The following is a 16,429-nucleotide window of genomic DNA, read 5'->3' on the forward strand; positions in this document are numbered from 1 at the left end:
GGGCTGACCGCTGGGGGCCCCGGCCACGCAGGCTGCAGGCTGCTGTCCTGTGGAACTGCACGCCCCGGGCTGGGAGGCTTTCCGCTGACAATGGGCAGACGTGATGTCCAGAGACGCCCTCTCAGGGTCCCCGGGCTCAACCCCCAGACTGAGGGCCTGTGGCTCCAGGGCCTGGCTGAGACCCAGATGGGTGGGATTCCCCAGTGACCTGAGGAACCCAGCCCTCTGGGGCGGCCGCGAGCCACCATTGCTGTATTTTTAGGCAATCCCGTTTCTTGGCCATCTTTCACACTCACGACTAACAAAGACACCAGAGCAAGCCCAGGGCCAGGGCCGTGTTATGAGGCGACAGAGCCTGGGGTCCCATGTCCCTGTCACCAGCCTGGTGGGCACCTCCCCAGGTCCCTCCTTTACCACCAAGACTCCCCACCACCAAGGACCCCAGGTTTTGAAAGTCCTTGCTGAGCAACACTCATTTCTTCACGATAATCACTTTTTTCCTGACTCGACGGAGAGTAAGAGGCCACATGGGCACCTGTCAGTAACCACAGGGAAGCTGGTACCTACTGGGCCCTCACGACACCCAGGCCCTGAACTGGGGGCTCCCTGTGGCCCCCGAGTCCCCCAGCTCAGGCTTCACTGTCCTCCTCTTGCAGATGAAGAAACACAAATGGGGATTGCACCCCTACCCCCTCAGGCCAACAGCACAGGGAGGGCGTGGGCCCAGACGCGCCCCTGCCCTGGAATGCTTCCTGGCGTCTGTCCCAGCCTAGGGGTCACAGGGGCTCCAGGCATCCCGATGTGATGCAGGCTGTGTGGGCGCTCAGGAAGGACAGCCGGGGAGGAGCCGTCACCGCTCTCCTTCCCCCACAGGCCACCCCCGCTTCCCCCGCTGCTGACAGGGGCTAAAAATACCCCTCTGTCCCCACGTGGCCACACAGCCCAGCCCAGCCCAGCCTGGCCCGGCCCAGCAGGCCCTCTGTGCCCCTCACCGGCTGGGCAGTCCCGTTCTCCGGCCTGAGTTCTGAGAGGAGATCCAGGTGCTGACTGAGAGGTAGGGTCCAGGGGGACAGACGGGATGGGGAGGGGAGGATGGGGGGCAGGGGCCCGCAGGAGAGGGTGGGTTATAGTGGAACAGCCCAGCGGGCTTGGAGATCCCAGCGCTGCGTGCTTTGAAGAGTGACCCCCCCCTCCACCAGACACTGGACAAGCCAAGCCCCTCAGGATGGGGTGGGCGTCAGTGAGTCTGCTTCCTTCCACGTCCTGGCTGAAGAAGGTCGGAGGACGGGGGTGGTGGGGAGGCTGGACTACACCTCTGACTAGAGCCAGGGCCACAGCATCCGGCCCCTGGCCAGAGCTGGGTTAAGGCCCTTGGTTGTCCTCCCTACTGTGTCCTCCACACTCATGACTGGGCAGACACTGGGTGGGGGCTCTGAGACCCTCTGGGAGCCCCCACCTGCCCCAGGCTTGGACTGCCAGGTGGCAGGTGTCAGCAGACCACCTGGGACCCCACTGGAAGGTGGCCGGGCACTCCCGCCCCCTGACCTCCATCACCGCAGCAGCTGGCCAACCAGAACACAGCCATGCTGGGAATGTGGGCGGCGGGGTCGGGGGTGGGGGCGGTGGCCGCCTGACTCATCTCCAGGGCTCTCCTGGGAGTGCAGAGCCGCCTCCACCCTGCCAGGGGGCCTCGCGGGAGGGGGTCAGGCCTGACGGACGCTGGCCAGGGCCCCCCCCAGCCAGTCCTGTCCGGGCAGAGCCCAGCCGGGTCCTTTGGCCCCGAGGCAGGCTCCCTGGGTGCGTCCCTGCTCCAGGTCACACCACTGGCGTGCTCGCCTCTGGGCATCCGCGGCTCACGGGTCTCCTTACAGCGCTTCGCGCCTTGGCGGCACTTACTTCACCCGCGTTTCGTCTCCATGACCCCGGGGCCCTTTTCCTTCCCTTTGATGGCTCCCGAGGCACCCCCTGGTGGACAGACAGCTCCCCTGGGTGCAGCTTTTTGCTGTGTGGTGACTCAGGGTGAAAGCATCTGAGCAGGACTTTCCTGTCTTTGGGGAGATTTTCTTAGGGCAAAATATCAGAAGATCATTAAAAAGTACACGAAGTTAAATAAGCCCAGAAGGGGATTTGCTGAACTGCCCTCCAGAAAGTTTCCTCTGCTTGCTTGTCTTTACCAATATCCACCAAGTGACATTTAGCCTGGGGGTTCAAGGCTGGGCCCCCAAACCTGGCTCCCCCACATCCGAGCTGTGTGGTCTCAGACAAGGGACTTGAGCCTTTTTTGCCTGTGTGTCCCCACCTGTAAAAGGGACTCCCAGCTCCCAGGGCTGCCGTGAGGGCTGAGGGGTGAGAACGTGTGCAGAGCTGGGGGGGGGGTGCAGTCCTACCCTAACCCTTTCATTGCCAGCCTCTCCATTTGCAGGTGAGGAAACAGGGACCAGAGAGGGGCATGGCTCACCCAAGGTCACCCAGCGAGGTCATGGATGGCACACAAGATTCCATGTAACCACGGACAGCGAGGCTCCGTGGGGCAGGAGACTTCAAATGCCAAAACCCTCCCCAGCAACGTGGGGCCTGGGCACACAGGAGGCCACCGGGGGGTGGGGGCTGCAGGGTCTCCACGCTCTGCGGGTCTGTTCTGCATGGTCCAGAGTTGTAGCGAGGCTGAGGCTTGGGTTCTCTTGCTGGCCCCAGATAGGTCTCCTGGCCTCTCTGAGCCTCAGGCACCTCACTGTAACATGGGAAAGACACTGCTGGCCCCCCAGGGCTGTGGGGCTGGTTTAGGTAAGATGCTTGGTAAAGAGCTTTGCACAGAGTTGATGCTCATCCAGGGCTTGTTAGGGATGGAAAGGATGATGGACAGATGGTCAGACAGATGGGTGACTTGGGCAGAAGGGACCATCTCCCCAGCTGACCTAGCTCTCTTCTCTCTAGGACCCAGTGCAGACGTCAGCCCTTTGTCCCCGTGAGTGCGTGGGCCACGTGCAGTCATGGTGCGGAACGTGGATGACCTGGACTTCCATCTGCCCTCGCACGCCCAGGATATGCTGGATGGCCTGCAGCGGCTGCGCTCCCAGCCCAAGCTGGCTGATGTCACGCTGCTGGTGGGTGGCCGGGAGCTGCCTTGCCACCGGGGCCTCCTGGCACTGAGCAGCCCCTACTTCCACGCCATGTTTGCAGGCAACTTTGCCGAGAGCTTCTCGGCCCGCGTGGAGCTGCGGGACGTGGAGCCCGCCATGGTGGGGCAGCTGGTGGACTTCGTGTACACTGGCCGGCTGACCATAACCCAGGCCAACGTGGAGGCGCTGACCCGCACAGCCGCGCGCCTGCACTTCCCCGCAGTGCAGAAGGTCTGCGGCCGCTACCTGCAGCAGCAGCTGGACGCCACCAACTGCCTGGGCATCTGTGAGTTTGGGGAGCAGCAGGGGCTGCTAGGCGTGGCTGCCAAGGCCTGGGCCTTCCTGCGGGAGAACTTTGAGGCTGTGGCCCATGAGGACGAGTTCCTGCAGCTTTCCCAGGAGCGGCTGGCCACCTGTCTGGCCAGCGACCTGCTGCAGGTGCGGCCGGAGCAAAGTCGGTTGGAGGCCCTGCTGCGCTGGGTGCGCCACGACCCCCAGGCCCGGGCCGCCCGCCTGCCGGAGCTGCTCAGCCTGGTGCAGCTGGGCGCCGTGCCCAGGCCCTGCGTGCAGCAGCTGCTGGCCACAGAGCCGCTGATCCAGGAGTCAGAGGCCTGTCGGCAGGCCCTATCCCAAGGCCATGAGGGGGTGAGTGACAGGCGGGGAGCAGGGAGAGGAGCCTCGGAGACCCCACCTGCATGGAGACAGACAGTACGAAGTGCGCATCCCCAAGGTGTCCCCAGCCTTGCATCTCTGCCTCCCTTGGGCCCGTTACCCATGAGGGTGGCTGCAGTTCACCCCTCAAGTACAGATTGTGCCCCTGTGTGGGCCACACCCTGGATGTGAGGGGAGGGGGAACCCAGAATTGACCATTCCCAAGCCCTGTCTTGAAGGAGCCCACTGCTTGGAGGGGACAAATCAGGACACACACCTAAGGCAGCATGACAAAGGCTGGTACTGGACTAGGGGCATCCTCAGAGGAGCGAGCAGTCAGGGAGAGCTCTCTAGAGGAGGCAACATCTGAGCCGGGATTTAGAGGAAGGATAGGAGCTTGGCAGGAGGGAAAATAACCCAGGACAATGACACAGCTTGTGCACAGGCAAGGAGCAAAGGTGGGCATGGCAGCCAGCCACCACCTGCCCCTTAGGAAGCTACTCAAGTGTTCATGGGGAGCAATTTCCTTCTGTGCTGCCAGGAGGCCTGGTGGGCGGGGCAGGTCCTGATGAAGTGATGGGCCAGGGTGTGGCTGAGCCGGAGCCGGAGTCTGAGCTGCCAGGCCGCCTGCTCATCACCTTGCTCTGAAGGTCTTCTCAGGAGCCAAGTCTGGAGACAAAGATGTGGCTCAGGCTGGTGGTGGGGTGTGTGGTGACAGATACTCTGCTGCACTGCGAGGCACCACTGGGAACCGCCAGGCACAAAGCTGGGGTCTCCGCCCACTAGGTAGTTGCCCTGTAATTGCTGGTGGCAGGAGGTCTGGATGGACATTGGAGGGCAGGTCAGAAACGTGGTGGACCCTGGGGTCTGGGGAGCTCTGGACAGTGGCTACTTACTCACCAAGGTGGAAACATTCTAGCATTTCCTGCAGGGCCCGGGGCATCCTAATGTGAGCTTGCTACTTGCTGGCCCAGGGGAGCTGGACTCCCAGTGGGGCAGGGGGTACTTATATGGAGAATTGGGGACAGAATCTGGGGGGTGGTTCCAAAGATGATGCAAGAACACCTCCAAAAGGCGTGTGGGAACCGTTGGGACGGGAGCAGTTCTCACGCTCGGGCACACAGGACCTGCTGTCCCCCCTCCCCCAGGTCTGAGCACCGGCTGCCGCCACTGCCCACGGCACCATGGTATGTGCACATGTGCGTGTGCGTGCATGCTCACACACAGACACACACAGGCGTGCACACACTAAGGCCACCCCAGACGTGTGCACTGACACTGGGCCATATCGGGGACCTACAGCCACCCACAAACACCCAGGCCACCAGCTGCCTCAGAAAACACCACGGAGGCCTGCCAGCACCCGGGCCCCTCAGCCCGAGGGAGACAGCTGCCCTGCCCCTCTGACCCCTGCCCTCCCTGCCCCACAGGCACTGCTGGTCCTCCCGCAGAAGCTGGAGGAGGTTCTGGTAGTGGTGGGCGGGCGGGCGCTGGAGGAGGAGGAGGAGGGCGCCGAGGAGCTCAGCCCCCACCCCGGGAACTTCGCCTTCTACAACACCAGGTCCAGTGAGTACCCCCTCCCCGCCCCGGGGCTCAGGCCCAGCCACTCCGCATCCAAGATGAGCTGCGTCCACCTTCCTCGTGGGGGGTGGGGGCTGCAGAGGAGCCTGGGGCGCCAGCATGGGGGAGGCTGACTGTGGGGCACTGAGGCCCCCTCTCTTCCAGCCACAGCCCTGACTTTGGTTTTTGCCCTGGGGCCCCAAGTGAAGGGCTTGGCTGCCCAGATTGCAGCCCATGGGGAGGTGGCCACTGGCCGCTGGGTGGGATGGGCAGCCTGGCCGGCTGCCTCCTCTTGGTGCTCCTGTCCCGTGTGCCCAGTGGAACCATGGCCCCAGGGGAAGCACAGGGGCCTGGGGTGCAGGCAGCCTGGGGGTGGGAGCTCAGGGTCTGAGTCAGCCCAGTAGGGTTCTGGTTCCAGACTTTGAGCATTCACATCACCTCCTTGAGCATCAGTTTCCTCATCTGAGAAATGGCCTTCGTAATGAGGAGCCTATGGGAAGAGGGGGCCAGGCCTGCCATGTCGATGTGGCCTCTCCTGCCCTGGGGACTCCGTCACACTCTGTCCTGGGAAAGGAGGGCTGAGAGGGCGGCAGGGCTGTGGCGAGGCCACACTGGCCCCAGGAAGCTTTTTGGAAAGCATGGATGGGCTGGATGCTATTCTGGGGCAGCCGGGCCAGTGGCCACCACCCCCATGGCATCAGTGGCTGGCAAGCTCCAGGAAGTCCGAAGCTGGCTGTCCCCCTAGGTCAGGAACTGACGAGAGGGGATTTGGGGGCTGACGTCAGGAGATGAGCTTGGGAGCAGCTGTCCCTCAGACCCCAAGGGGAGGGCAGCAGGGGGACCCTGGCAGGCGATGGCCTGGTGACCGCTGGGCAGTCCCCACCCTGTGGTGACACAGACATGAGTCAGGGGGACACGCAGTCCCAGCCCAGTGGGCAGGCAGCCAGCAAGGCCTGGATTCCAACTGTCCTGAAAATGGTCATGAACAGTAAACAGTCTTCCTGGGGCATCCCCGAGGCCCAGGTCTCTCTCACAGCCTTTCGCAAATGCCCAAAATGTGTCTGCTTTTAGGATTTAAACACTCCCATGTTTATGGTCTCATTTTGAGTTTTTCAAAGCACTGTCTCCTCTCTTGCTTCAGTTTACCTCATGTACCTCCATGAAGGCAGGTCCAACACAGGCACATCCCTCTGTCCTCACATTAGGGACAATAATTTTAACAGCCACCATCTGCTGAGAAGCTGCCGTGTGACAAACACATCTCCTATGTCCCCACACCCCCGAGAGGTGGGAATTACCCTCATTCTACAGATGAGGAAACTGAGGCTAGGGTTTGTCGAGGGCTGGACCGTGGGTGCAGGAGATCTGGGATCTGCCTGCTGCAAGTCGGGGTCTGAACCCCTCCCGCTGCCCATGGGCCCAGATGTGCTCAGGACGAATGAATGGATGAGAAAGGAGGGAGTGAGTGATGTTGGTGTTATACCCAACTCGTGGCTAGCGAGCAGGCGGCTCGGCCCTTTCTCCCATCTGAGGGAGGCGGCACCCAACCCAGGCGCCAAAATGTCCATTTGAGGTCAGGGTGAGACCCAGCCTCCAGAGCCTGGGCCACCTCTCAGCACGTCCTGGTGTAACCAGAGGTCCCGTCTGCGCGCCAGGCTCCGAGGGTGGCGTGGGGAGTCGGGGGCCGCCAGGAGCCTTGTCTGGCAATGACCCACAGAGCACCTGGGGCCGCTTGGACCCCACCTCCCCCAGGGGGTCCTCTCCCTCCTCTGTGCCCAACTGAGTCCCGCTTCCTGCTGGTGAGGGGAGGGGCCGCCCCAGCCCCCCTGACCCCCTGCCTCTCTCTCTTCCTGCCAGAGAGGTGGATGGCACTCCCAGACTTCCCCGACCACCACAAGTGGGGCTTCTCCCTGGCGGCACTGAACAACGACGTCTACGTGACAGGTGGGCAGGCGGGGGGCTCCCCGCCTTGGAGCCAAGCTCTCTGCTGCTTAATCCGCACAGCAGACCTGAACTCTGGACCTAATCCCTGTGAGAACCAGCTCTTACCCTCCTCTCAGTGGGATCCCCGACAGTGTAGTCCAGACTCTTCCAGATCTTTCCATCACATGAAAACAAGGAAATTTAAAATCCACGGGTCCACATGAGGGCGCAGGAACCACTCCGTGTTGCATCTGACGTGGAACCTCGGGTGGCCTTGCTGCCCCACAGCCGGGGCCTCCCCAGAAGGGCCTGTGTGACGGGGTGGGGGTCACTCTGTTCTTGCACATCTTACAAGCCGGGGGTCCTTGTAAGGTTTGGTTGAGAAAAAAACTCTTCCACTGATGGAGGCTTGAACCCACTGATCTCGTCCCCTTGTTTACGGGGCGTGGAGGGGCCTGTCCAGGTCTAGGCTAGATGGCTAGGCTGTGCCAGCCCCGTCCCACCCGGCCCCGTGTCCGGCAGCACAGAGGCCTGGCAGAGTGGGGGAAGGGGGCAGGACGCTTGGTGCCCAGCTCCCACTGGCTCTGGGACCCCAGGCCGGTGGGCGCCCGAGTGGACAGAGCCTCTCCCGGCAGGGGGCTCTCGGGGCACCAAGACGGACACGTGGTCCACAACGCAGGCCTGGTGCTTCCCACTGAAGGAGGCGGCCTGGAGGCCCGTGGCGCCCATGCTGAAGGCCCGCACGAACCACGCCAGTGCCGCGCTCAACGGTGAGATCTACGCCATCGGCGGTAAGTCTCCCTCCCCGGAGCCTCCTGCCTGTTCCAGCCTCCTCCCCGCCTCTGCAGCCGGAGCCTCTGCTCCCACACCTGGACCGTGCCTCCCACCCCCTCAGGCACGAGCCTCAGCGGCCGGCTCCAGGGTGGTTGGATGCACTCCGGGGGGTGCAGAGAACAGGGCAAGGAGTCAGTTCCCGGAAGGGACACAGGAGGGGCTGGGGCCTCAAGCTGCCGGCAGGGATGACCACTCCCATCCCAGAACCTTGGGCTCAGCCCTTAGCTCCGGGCCACCTCCTTGGTGATGTCCCTGCGGTGAGGGGGCCCACCGTGCACTTTTTGCGGTCACCTTTGCCCCATCACGCCCCCAGCCTGAGCACAGGGCCCACCTTGTCCCCTGCTACCCCAGAGCCACAGTTGCCCCCGAGATGCTAACGGTTAGATGCACATTGAGAGATGAATTGTGTGTGGCTGAGCAAGGGTTTCCTGAGGCCTCTGTAGGTGACAAGCTGATCCTGAGTCCACTCTTAGGTCCCCCACCTGTCCTGGCTGGCCCCTCTTCCCTCAGTGGCTGCCGTGTCCCTGACCCGAGAGTAGAGGACATGCACAAGGCCGAAGCCCAAGGCCGCTCAGGGTCCCCGGGCTCTCAGGGCTAAGGTGGCCTCCAGTGAGAGCAGTGGCCTTCCACCCTTGGCTGGTCTGTGTCGTCATCACAGCCAGGCTCTCCGGAGCTGGGCGGGGGGGCTGCCCAAATCTCCCCTGAGGAATGACTTCCTCCATCCCAGGGAAGGACTCCACCATGGGAGCGGCCTAGGGGCGGCGGCCTCCTGGGGGCTCCCGTGGGCACCTCGCCAAGCACCTGGGCTCTGAAGGGGTCGGAGTGTCTGGGCTTCACTGTGAGGCCCCATCGCCCACTTCGGAGTCAGGCATCCCTGGTCCAGGTGCCCACCCACCTGCCACTTCTTGGCAGTGGGGCCTTGGGCAAACACCCCTCCTCTCAGAGCCGTAGCTTCCCTCCCTATAAGACGGGGAAAACTCACCTGCCTCTCAAGGCTGTGCTCTCCTTCTCTTGCCCTTCCCCTCCTGGGGCACCCAGGGAGGTCCCTGAGACCTCTGCAGAGCCTCGAATCCTGTGTATCCGGAAACCATCCCTTGTCCTAGCCCGCTGCAGCCCTGACCCCCACCCGCCCCGCTGCAGGCACCACTCTGGACGTGGTGGAGGTGGAGAGCTATGACCCCTACACAGACGCCTGGACGCCCGTCCGCCCGGCCCTCAAGTACGTCAGCAACTTCTCGGCGGCCGGCTGCCAGGGCAGGCTCTACCTGGTGGGCTCCAGCGCCTGCAAGTACAACGCGCTGGCCCTGCAGTGCTACAACCCTGTCACAGGTGGGGGCACGGGCACAGGCCCAGGGGGCAGAGCGCAGGGGGCCACAGGCCCTCCCTGCGAGGCCAGGATCCCGCCTCAGTGAGCGGGAGGGTGGGCGCCCCAGGGACGGGGGGGCCCGGGGGTCAGGGAGCAGGCAGTCACAGGCCTCTTATGAAGGGCCATAGCCCCATCCCCGCCTAGAGGTGTAGGGGTTGGGGCGGGAACAGAGCGCCCAGGGCTGGGGACACGGAAGCCCAGCCCTGGGTCCTGAAAGCTGTCTGGCTGCTGTGTCTGCCTGGAACTAGCCTCGCGGGCCAGGAGCAGTGGCCTGGACCCCCACGGCCCAGTGGGCACCAACTTGGGCTCTAGATTCTATGCCAGGATTTGGGCCCCAGCTGGGCTCTCTGACGTGGTAGCCCTCCTGGCCCGTCTCTCACCGTCACCTCTGTTCCGTCCTCTGGACGATGCAGGTGACAACAGGACCCACTCTGCAGATTCCGCAGGAGACGGACTAGACCAGGTTACCTGACGGGGGGCACCAGCAGGACAGAGGCAAAGGGCCAGGCGCGCCCGGTCAGGAAGGGGCAGGGTGGGGTGGCAGCCTGGCCACGTGAGGCCCTCCCGAGGATCCGAGGATGATGAGGCTCCGAGGCACCCTGCACCCCTGTGGGAGAGGGAGGCTGAGTGAGGTGTGGGCAGTGGGCTCAGGCCGTGGCACACCCACCCCCACCGAAAGGAGCTTGCCCTGAGCCTCAGGGAGGTCCTTCCTCTGGGGAGCCCCTGACCACCTGGTGACAGCGGTGTCTCGTGTCCCTGCAGACGTGTGGAGCGTGATTGCCTCGCCCTTCCTCCCCAAGTACCTGTCCTCGCCGCGCTGCGCTGCACTGCAGGGGGCGCTCTACCTGGTGGGGGACAACACCAAAAAGGTCTACGTGTACGACCCTGGGGCCAACCTGTGGCAGAAGGTGAGTCCCAGTCTCGCCTCCCAGGGACCCTGGGACCCTTGACAGGGCAGAGAGCAGGCCTGGGGACCGCGGGGCTGCGGGTGTCAACACAGTAGGGGTGGACAGTGGATGGAGACTCAAGGCCCCAGAGCCTGGGCTGAGCCCCTCTGAGGATGGGCTAGCTGGGGACCTCGGGCTGCTGGTCACCATAGGTGGTCTGTCCCCAGCACACGATGGCCTGGCCTGACCTCCTCCTCAGGGGTAAAACCAGGCTCAGCCAGGGCCCTAAAGGACCACTGTGGACTCAGAAAAAGCACTTCCTTCCCGGTGTCAGCCAGGACCAAGAGGGAGTGAGTCTCCGGCCCCTGGGATGGTCAAGCCACGGAGGGGATCCTGAGCTGTGGGTGGGGTGGAGCAGCCAGCTCCTTGGCACCCCATCCCCCAGCCTGCCACCCCCAGACCTGCTCCTCCCCCTCCTCCATTGGGCACAGGGAAGAGGTGGGGTGTGGGCACCTCAAGACCTGCCTTCGGGGACACCGGAGCCCTGGTCTTTCTCCGTTTTTCTTCCTGAGAAGGAGGAGGGGCAGTGCCCAGAGCCCCTGGTGGCCTCTGCACAAGCAGGGCCAGCCAGGCAACAGCAGGGCCTCTGTGAGCCTGCTGACTGCAGCTGTCCCCCGGCGTCAGCGCTCAGCTGACCGGAGGCCCCCATTACAGCAGAAAAACAGGTGCAGGGCAGGCCCCACCAGCCAGGTCTCTCTGGCCCGCAGTGCTGCTCTGGGCTGGGGTCCCAGCCGTGCAGGGCTCCACTTTGCCGCCCAGGCCCAGGGGCTTACAGCTGGGCACTGTCTTCGTGTGAAGGCCTCCTCCTACGTTCCCCCCAGGCTCTTCCAGGGGGGCCCGTGTCTCTCTCTGGCCTTTAGAAAGCTGTTAGCCCTCACCCCGCGGTACTCCTGAGGCCATGGGCCGAGGCAAGGGGTACAGGGGCAGAGCGAGGGGTCCCCTGGGGACATCTATCAGGGTTGAAGCCACGTTTGTCCCCTCCAAGGAGCAGCCAAAAATCAGAGGCCAAACCCAGACCTCACCCTGGGAGGCAGCTCCAGGCTCAGGCCTCCACATCCCCGTCCCCTGTGAGTCCCAACTTCAGATATGAGCAAATTTGGCCTGGGAGAGCCGGAGGGGGCTGGAAACACCATCCTGGGAGGTGCAGGGGGGAGGGGAGCAGCAGGGTCCCCGCAGAGGAGGGAGAGTCTGAGGGGTCCTGGAGGGGGAGGGGAGTTACAGGAAGCCTGGGGATGCTGGTGCCTGGGACAGCATGCTGGGCGGGATGCAGGCCGTCCTCTCTGTGTGTCCCCTGCCCCACCCTGAGGGCACCTGTCGCCACTGCCCTCCAGCCATCCATTGACACTGACCGCAGGCCGTCCACAGGTGCAGTCCCTGCACAGCCTGCACGAGAACGGAGCGCTGGTGCCACTGGGTGACGTGCTGTACTTGACGGGTGGCCGCTGGCAGGGCATGGACGGCGACTACCACGTGGAGATGGAGGCCTATGACCGCAGGCGCGACGCCTGGATCCGCCACGGCGCCCTGCCCCGTCTCTGGCTCTACCACGGGGCCTCTGCCATCTTCCTGGACGTGTCCAAGTGGACCCAGCCCTTCAGGTCGACCGAGGATCACTGAGCCGCTCCTCAGCACATCTGCAGGGGGCCCAGCTCAGCCCCCACCCTGACGGATGACTCCCTTCCATTTTGGTTTGTGACTCAGCGTCACCATCCCTCCAGGGCTTGGGCTGGGCTCGGCCCCTAGGGATGGACGTCAGAAGACACAGCCTTGGTCTCCGCAGCCAGCAGGCCAGACTCTGAGCTGACGGGCAGTGGGGGCTGGGCCTCTGAGTGCCTGAAGAGAGGGGAGAAGCAGCCCTCCTGCCGGGGGTGTCTGAGGCCTCGGAGGAAGGAGCCCAGGGCCCAGGAAGCACTGTGAGAACTCTCCTGCTCTCTGAATACTGGCTGAGGCTCCTGGCTGTGCGTCCCACTTGTGGCTTTCGGAGGAGCAGCACAGATGAGGGTGATACAGAGTGGCCCAGGGAACTGAGAGCTGGGGAAGCACCTGGCCCTGGGGGCCTGCTTCTGCCCAGTCCACAGTCACCCAATCACGGCTGGCAGCCGGCCGTCCCTGGGGCTCAGGCACACAGGGCCGGCGCCTGTGGGCTGTCTGCGCTCCCTGCCCCTGGGCCCTGCACACTGTTTCCAAAGGCTGCTTCTGGGGGCAAAGGGGACGCAGCTCTTTCTGTGTCAGCCCCCCAGAGGGCAGCTGAAGGAAGGAGGTGGGGTGTGGGAGCCGAGAGAGGGTCCTTCTGCCTGCTTGGGGGCTGCGGGGAGAGAAGGCAGCAAGACTCCCAGGGAGGTGACCAGGAAGAGCCAGGATGTCCCCTGTTCCTTGGGGTTGTTTGCGTCAAAACAAAAGCTCTTCATCAGAAAGAAGGTCCCCAGAGGGGGGCTCACGGTGTGTGTGGGGGTGGTCCTGCCTGGATTTCTGGGGAAGGCTCTTGAGTGAGTTGGTGGCTTGCTCCCAGGTGGCCTCCTGAGTGGGGAGGAGCCAGTCTGGAGTGACAGGTCGCTCAGGCCTGCCCAGAACCCCCAACTTGGACTGGGGGCCCCTCACGGAGCTCGCTCAGCCTCCCTGCTCCTCGCCCCAACTGAACAGTACACTGAGTCTGTAATCAGGGGACAATGAAGGACTTGCACTGGTGCTCAGTGGCCCTCTGCCTTTGAAAGGCTCCAACGGGAACACAGGGAATTGGGGATTCTGGGATCAGCCTGACTCCAGCCCCGGCACTGACCAGCTGAGGCCTTGGGGAGCTCTTGTCTCCCTCTGGACCTGGGTTTCCTCTCCAGGGGCAGCGCCCAGCTCCTCTTTGAACCCACTGGGGACCAGAGGGGCCTCTGACATCCCTGGGTCTGAGGAAGGAATCCCCGGGTCCCTCCAGCTTCCATAGACCCAGATCCACTTTGCTCCCAGACCTGACTCCTTAGGGCCATTTCTTGTGGGAGAATTGAGTTGGCCCCCAGGGCCCAGACAAAGCAGGGCCTCCTGAGTGTCTGCTCCCAGACAAACATGAACCCCAGACTGGAGGACACCTTGTCGGCTGGTGGAGTGGGGGATAATGAGGATGAAGGTTGCTCGGGTCCTTGAATCTTTCTGAAAGAAAACCTTCTGAAATGTTTTCTAGACGGTTATTGCCGGTGCTCAGACAGGTGTTCCTTCAAAACAAAGACTCGGCATGTCAAGATGGACCTGTTTTGATCACAAATGGGTAGTTGAAAGGGAGGTGTTCTAGGATAAGGCCTGCTTTCTGCTCCTGCCCATATGCATGGCGATGGTAGGGCAGTCCCTGGGGTGGGGGAGCATAGAAAATCCAGGGCCTTGTCCTCAACTTTGGGGTGCCAGACTGCCCTCCATCTGATCAGCTGAGCTGCCTCTATTCAGGGTGCCTGTTGGACCCCTCAAATGGACTGATGGGGGAGAGTTTAATGAGGGGCTATTTCCAAGGTGTGGGCAGGTGGAAGGGCTCAGCAAGAGCTCGAGAGGCTCCTAGGGCTGGTGGGGCGCTGTCACCACCCCCACTAACTCCAAAAAGAGAGCTGGAGGTAGAGGCTGCCAGGAAGCTGGGGCCTTTGCTAAAGGAATACAGCCACTGCCACTGTCCCAGTGGGGAGGAAGTGGTGGGACAGATACCCCAACCTCACTCTTTCCTGCCCCCTAGCTCCCCCTGGTGCCTCGCACTGGCCAAAACCAACCAGACTCAGGGGGAAGAGAGGCCACTGACACAGTCCACAGCAGCTGGCCCACAGGGGCAGGGAGCAGGTGGAGAAGGGTGGACAGGGCACCCGGATGGGCAAACTGGAGATCTCTAGTATGCAAATCAAACACTCAAGGGATTCTCATGTAAAGTGGAGACTATGTCCCGATGCAGACACAGACAGTCACAGAGAACCCAGGCTTCCTCATCCCTTTACAAAGTCCCCAGAAAAACAAGGCTCATCAGAAGGTTTGGGGCCTGTGCAGAATCCAGAAAGGAGAATGGATAACCTTGGAACATGTGCAGAAGCCCAGCAAACTCTCAGGCCCACGGAGGGTGAAACCACCTTCCCAGCCCCAGAGCCCTCCTGTGCGCCCAGTGGGCACATGTTGTCTTCTTTTCAATATTGGGTAAACTGAGACACTCCCAGCAGACCCCGCCTTCAGTGACCACAGTACCCTCAGCAGCCAGGCCCAGCACAGCTAGCCAGGGTGCAGCTCCCTTTGGTCCCCAGGTGAGCCAGGTTCTGGGGAAGCTTCAAGCTGCTTTCATTGGGCTTGGATTTTCCAGTACCTCCTAGACAAGACCCTTTTACTATTGAGCACCTTCCCGGTGCCAGGCAGGGGTGGAAATTGCTGGAATCAGGCAGTTGACACCCTCAAGTAAATGTTTGTAATTAAATGGACTGATCAAATGACAGCTCACTGTAGTCAATTTAGACTTCTACTTTGGTTGGTTGCTTGACCAGTTGGCCTAGTGGGAAGTATGAGTATTGACCTGGATTCTGTTAGATTTAAGAAGGGGGCAGTCACAGCCACATACAAGGTAAGGATGTCCATTCCTTCAGGGACACATCAGTGCCCTTTGATCCCCGGTGCCCAGCACAGTGCGGGACACTCAGACTGAAGTGCAGCTGCCCTTGCTGTGTGTATTGCACTGGGGACACAGGAGGACAACCAGACGTGGAGCTGATTAACTGAAGAATGGAACCAACTGCGATGAGAATATTCATGGAGGAAGTAAGTCCCTCTTTGGAATAAATACCCCAGGAGGCAATGTGATGTCCTCAAAGCTAACAGACATCCTAGAAGTTATTTTGGTCACAATCACATTTAAGAATGTCGACAAAATGGTCAACAGAGCCACTGATAGCTACCCTCTTACATTAGGCTGAGAGGTGAGCCAAGGCTTAATTTAAAAGATTAATCTCTTGAAAACGTGAAAACAATTAGCAGATAATAACCCAGAAGACCCTGTGGGGAGAAGTGAGAAAGAACGCTTCCCCTGTCAGACCTGCGACTGTCCACAGTCCCACCCCGGATGCACGTACCAGTTCCTAGCACTCGCCCCTGTGCACATAGCAGGAATTGAGTCAATGTTCATTGAGTTGAGTTGAATCTGTGGCTTCTTCAGAGCTACTGATCTCAAGCTGTGGGGGCTGGATCTAGACGAAGTTTCATTTGGTAGCTCCATGACCTTGGGTCAGTCCCAAGATCTGGCCTCAGTTTCCACATCTGGGTAATGGGGGCGATCATGTACTGTGAGAATTAGATGCTGTCATGCTGGGAAGGCTCCGGCGGACAGCAAAGATTGCCTGCCTGTCCATCGGGAGGCCACACAACAAGCTATTTCAGGCTCCCACTGTTTTGGGGGGCAAAGGGAGCTTTTATTCCCATGACTTCATCAGCAAAGGTCCTTCCTTTGGAGGAAGAGAGAAGAGTGGGAACAGCTTGACTGCATCAGGCCACTGGGAAGGCTGTGACATGAGGGCCCAAGAATGAGGATTAGATTTAAGCCAAGCATGGAGGCGCATGGGGGAGGCCACCTCGTGCCCCGCCTGGCCCTCTTCTGCAGCCACTCCTGTACCTCCACCCTGGAAACCGTTAACTAGCGCCTCTCCTGCTTCTGGCTCCGTGGGATGCTGCTGCAGGGGGAGGGGCATCGGGGCCCTGTTTCCGGTGGTCCTTGATCTGTGCGATTCTCTGCCAAGCTCGCCGCTCCTCTGAGTAGAGGCTGTTTTGGGAATGTGACCCCCAAAACATGCAGGGAGCCCCACCGGAAGGCCCCAGCTCTCTGTGCTCTCCTGCCTGGGGCCAGGCTGTGTCATCGTCTCTGGATAGTGTTACAGGAGCTGCACCAGCACCAGAACCGATTTGATTTGGGCCCTCTGGCAGGCTTATGACATCATTAGGATTGTTCACTGTTTGGGAAAATAACTGTTTTCACATGGCAACGGCTCTTGTCCTCGGTGCTGGCCTCCTAAGGGGTAGGGCCCCCCGCTGTGAGGTGGCTG

The 16,429-nt window shown here is 61.8% G+C and overlaps 1 protein-coding gene across 1 annotated transcript; it reads left to right on the forward strand.

Moving 5' to 3' along the window:
* The first annotated feature begins 987 nt into the window (after positions 1–987).
* On the forward strand, positions 988–14,811 carry KLHL30 (kelch like family member 30). The gene is made up of 8 exons (XM_031452530.2): positions 988–1,054; positions 2,935–3,764; positions 5,201–5,336; positions 7,188–7,274; positions 7,889–8,044; positions 9,228–9,416; positions 10,216–10,361; positions 11,766–14,811. Exons 2-8 carry the CDS (start codon positions 2,991–2,993, stop codon positions 12,015–12,017), a joined length of 1,740 nt encoding a protein of 579 aa, XP_031308390.2. The 5' UTR covers positions 988–1,054; positions 2,935–2,990; the 3' UTR covers positions 12,018–14,811.
* The last annotated feature ends 1,618 nt before the right edge of the window (positions 14,812–16,429 follow it).

Source organism: Camelus dromedarius, chromosome 4 (genome assembly GCF_036321535.1).
Source record: "Camelus dromedarius isolate mCamDro1 chromosome 4, mCamDro1.pat, whole genome shotgun sequence".
NCBI classification, from domain to species: domain Eukaryota; kingdom Metazoa; phylum Chordata; class Mammalia; order Artiodactyla; family Camelidae; genus Camelus; species Camelus dromedarius.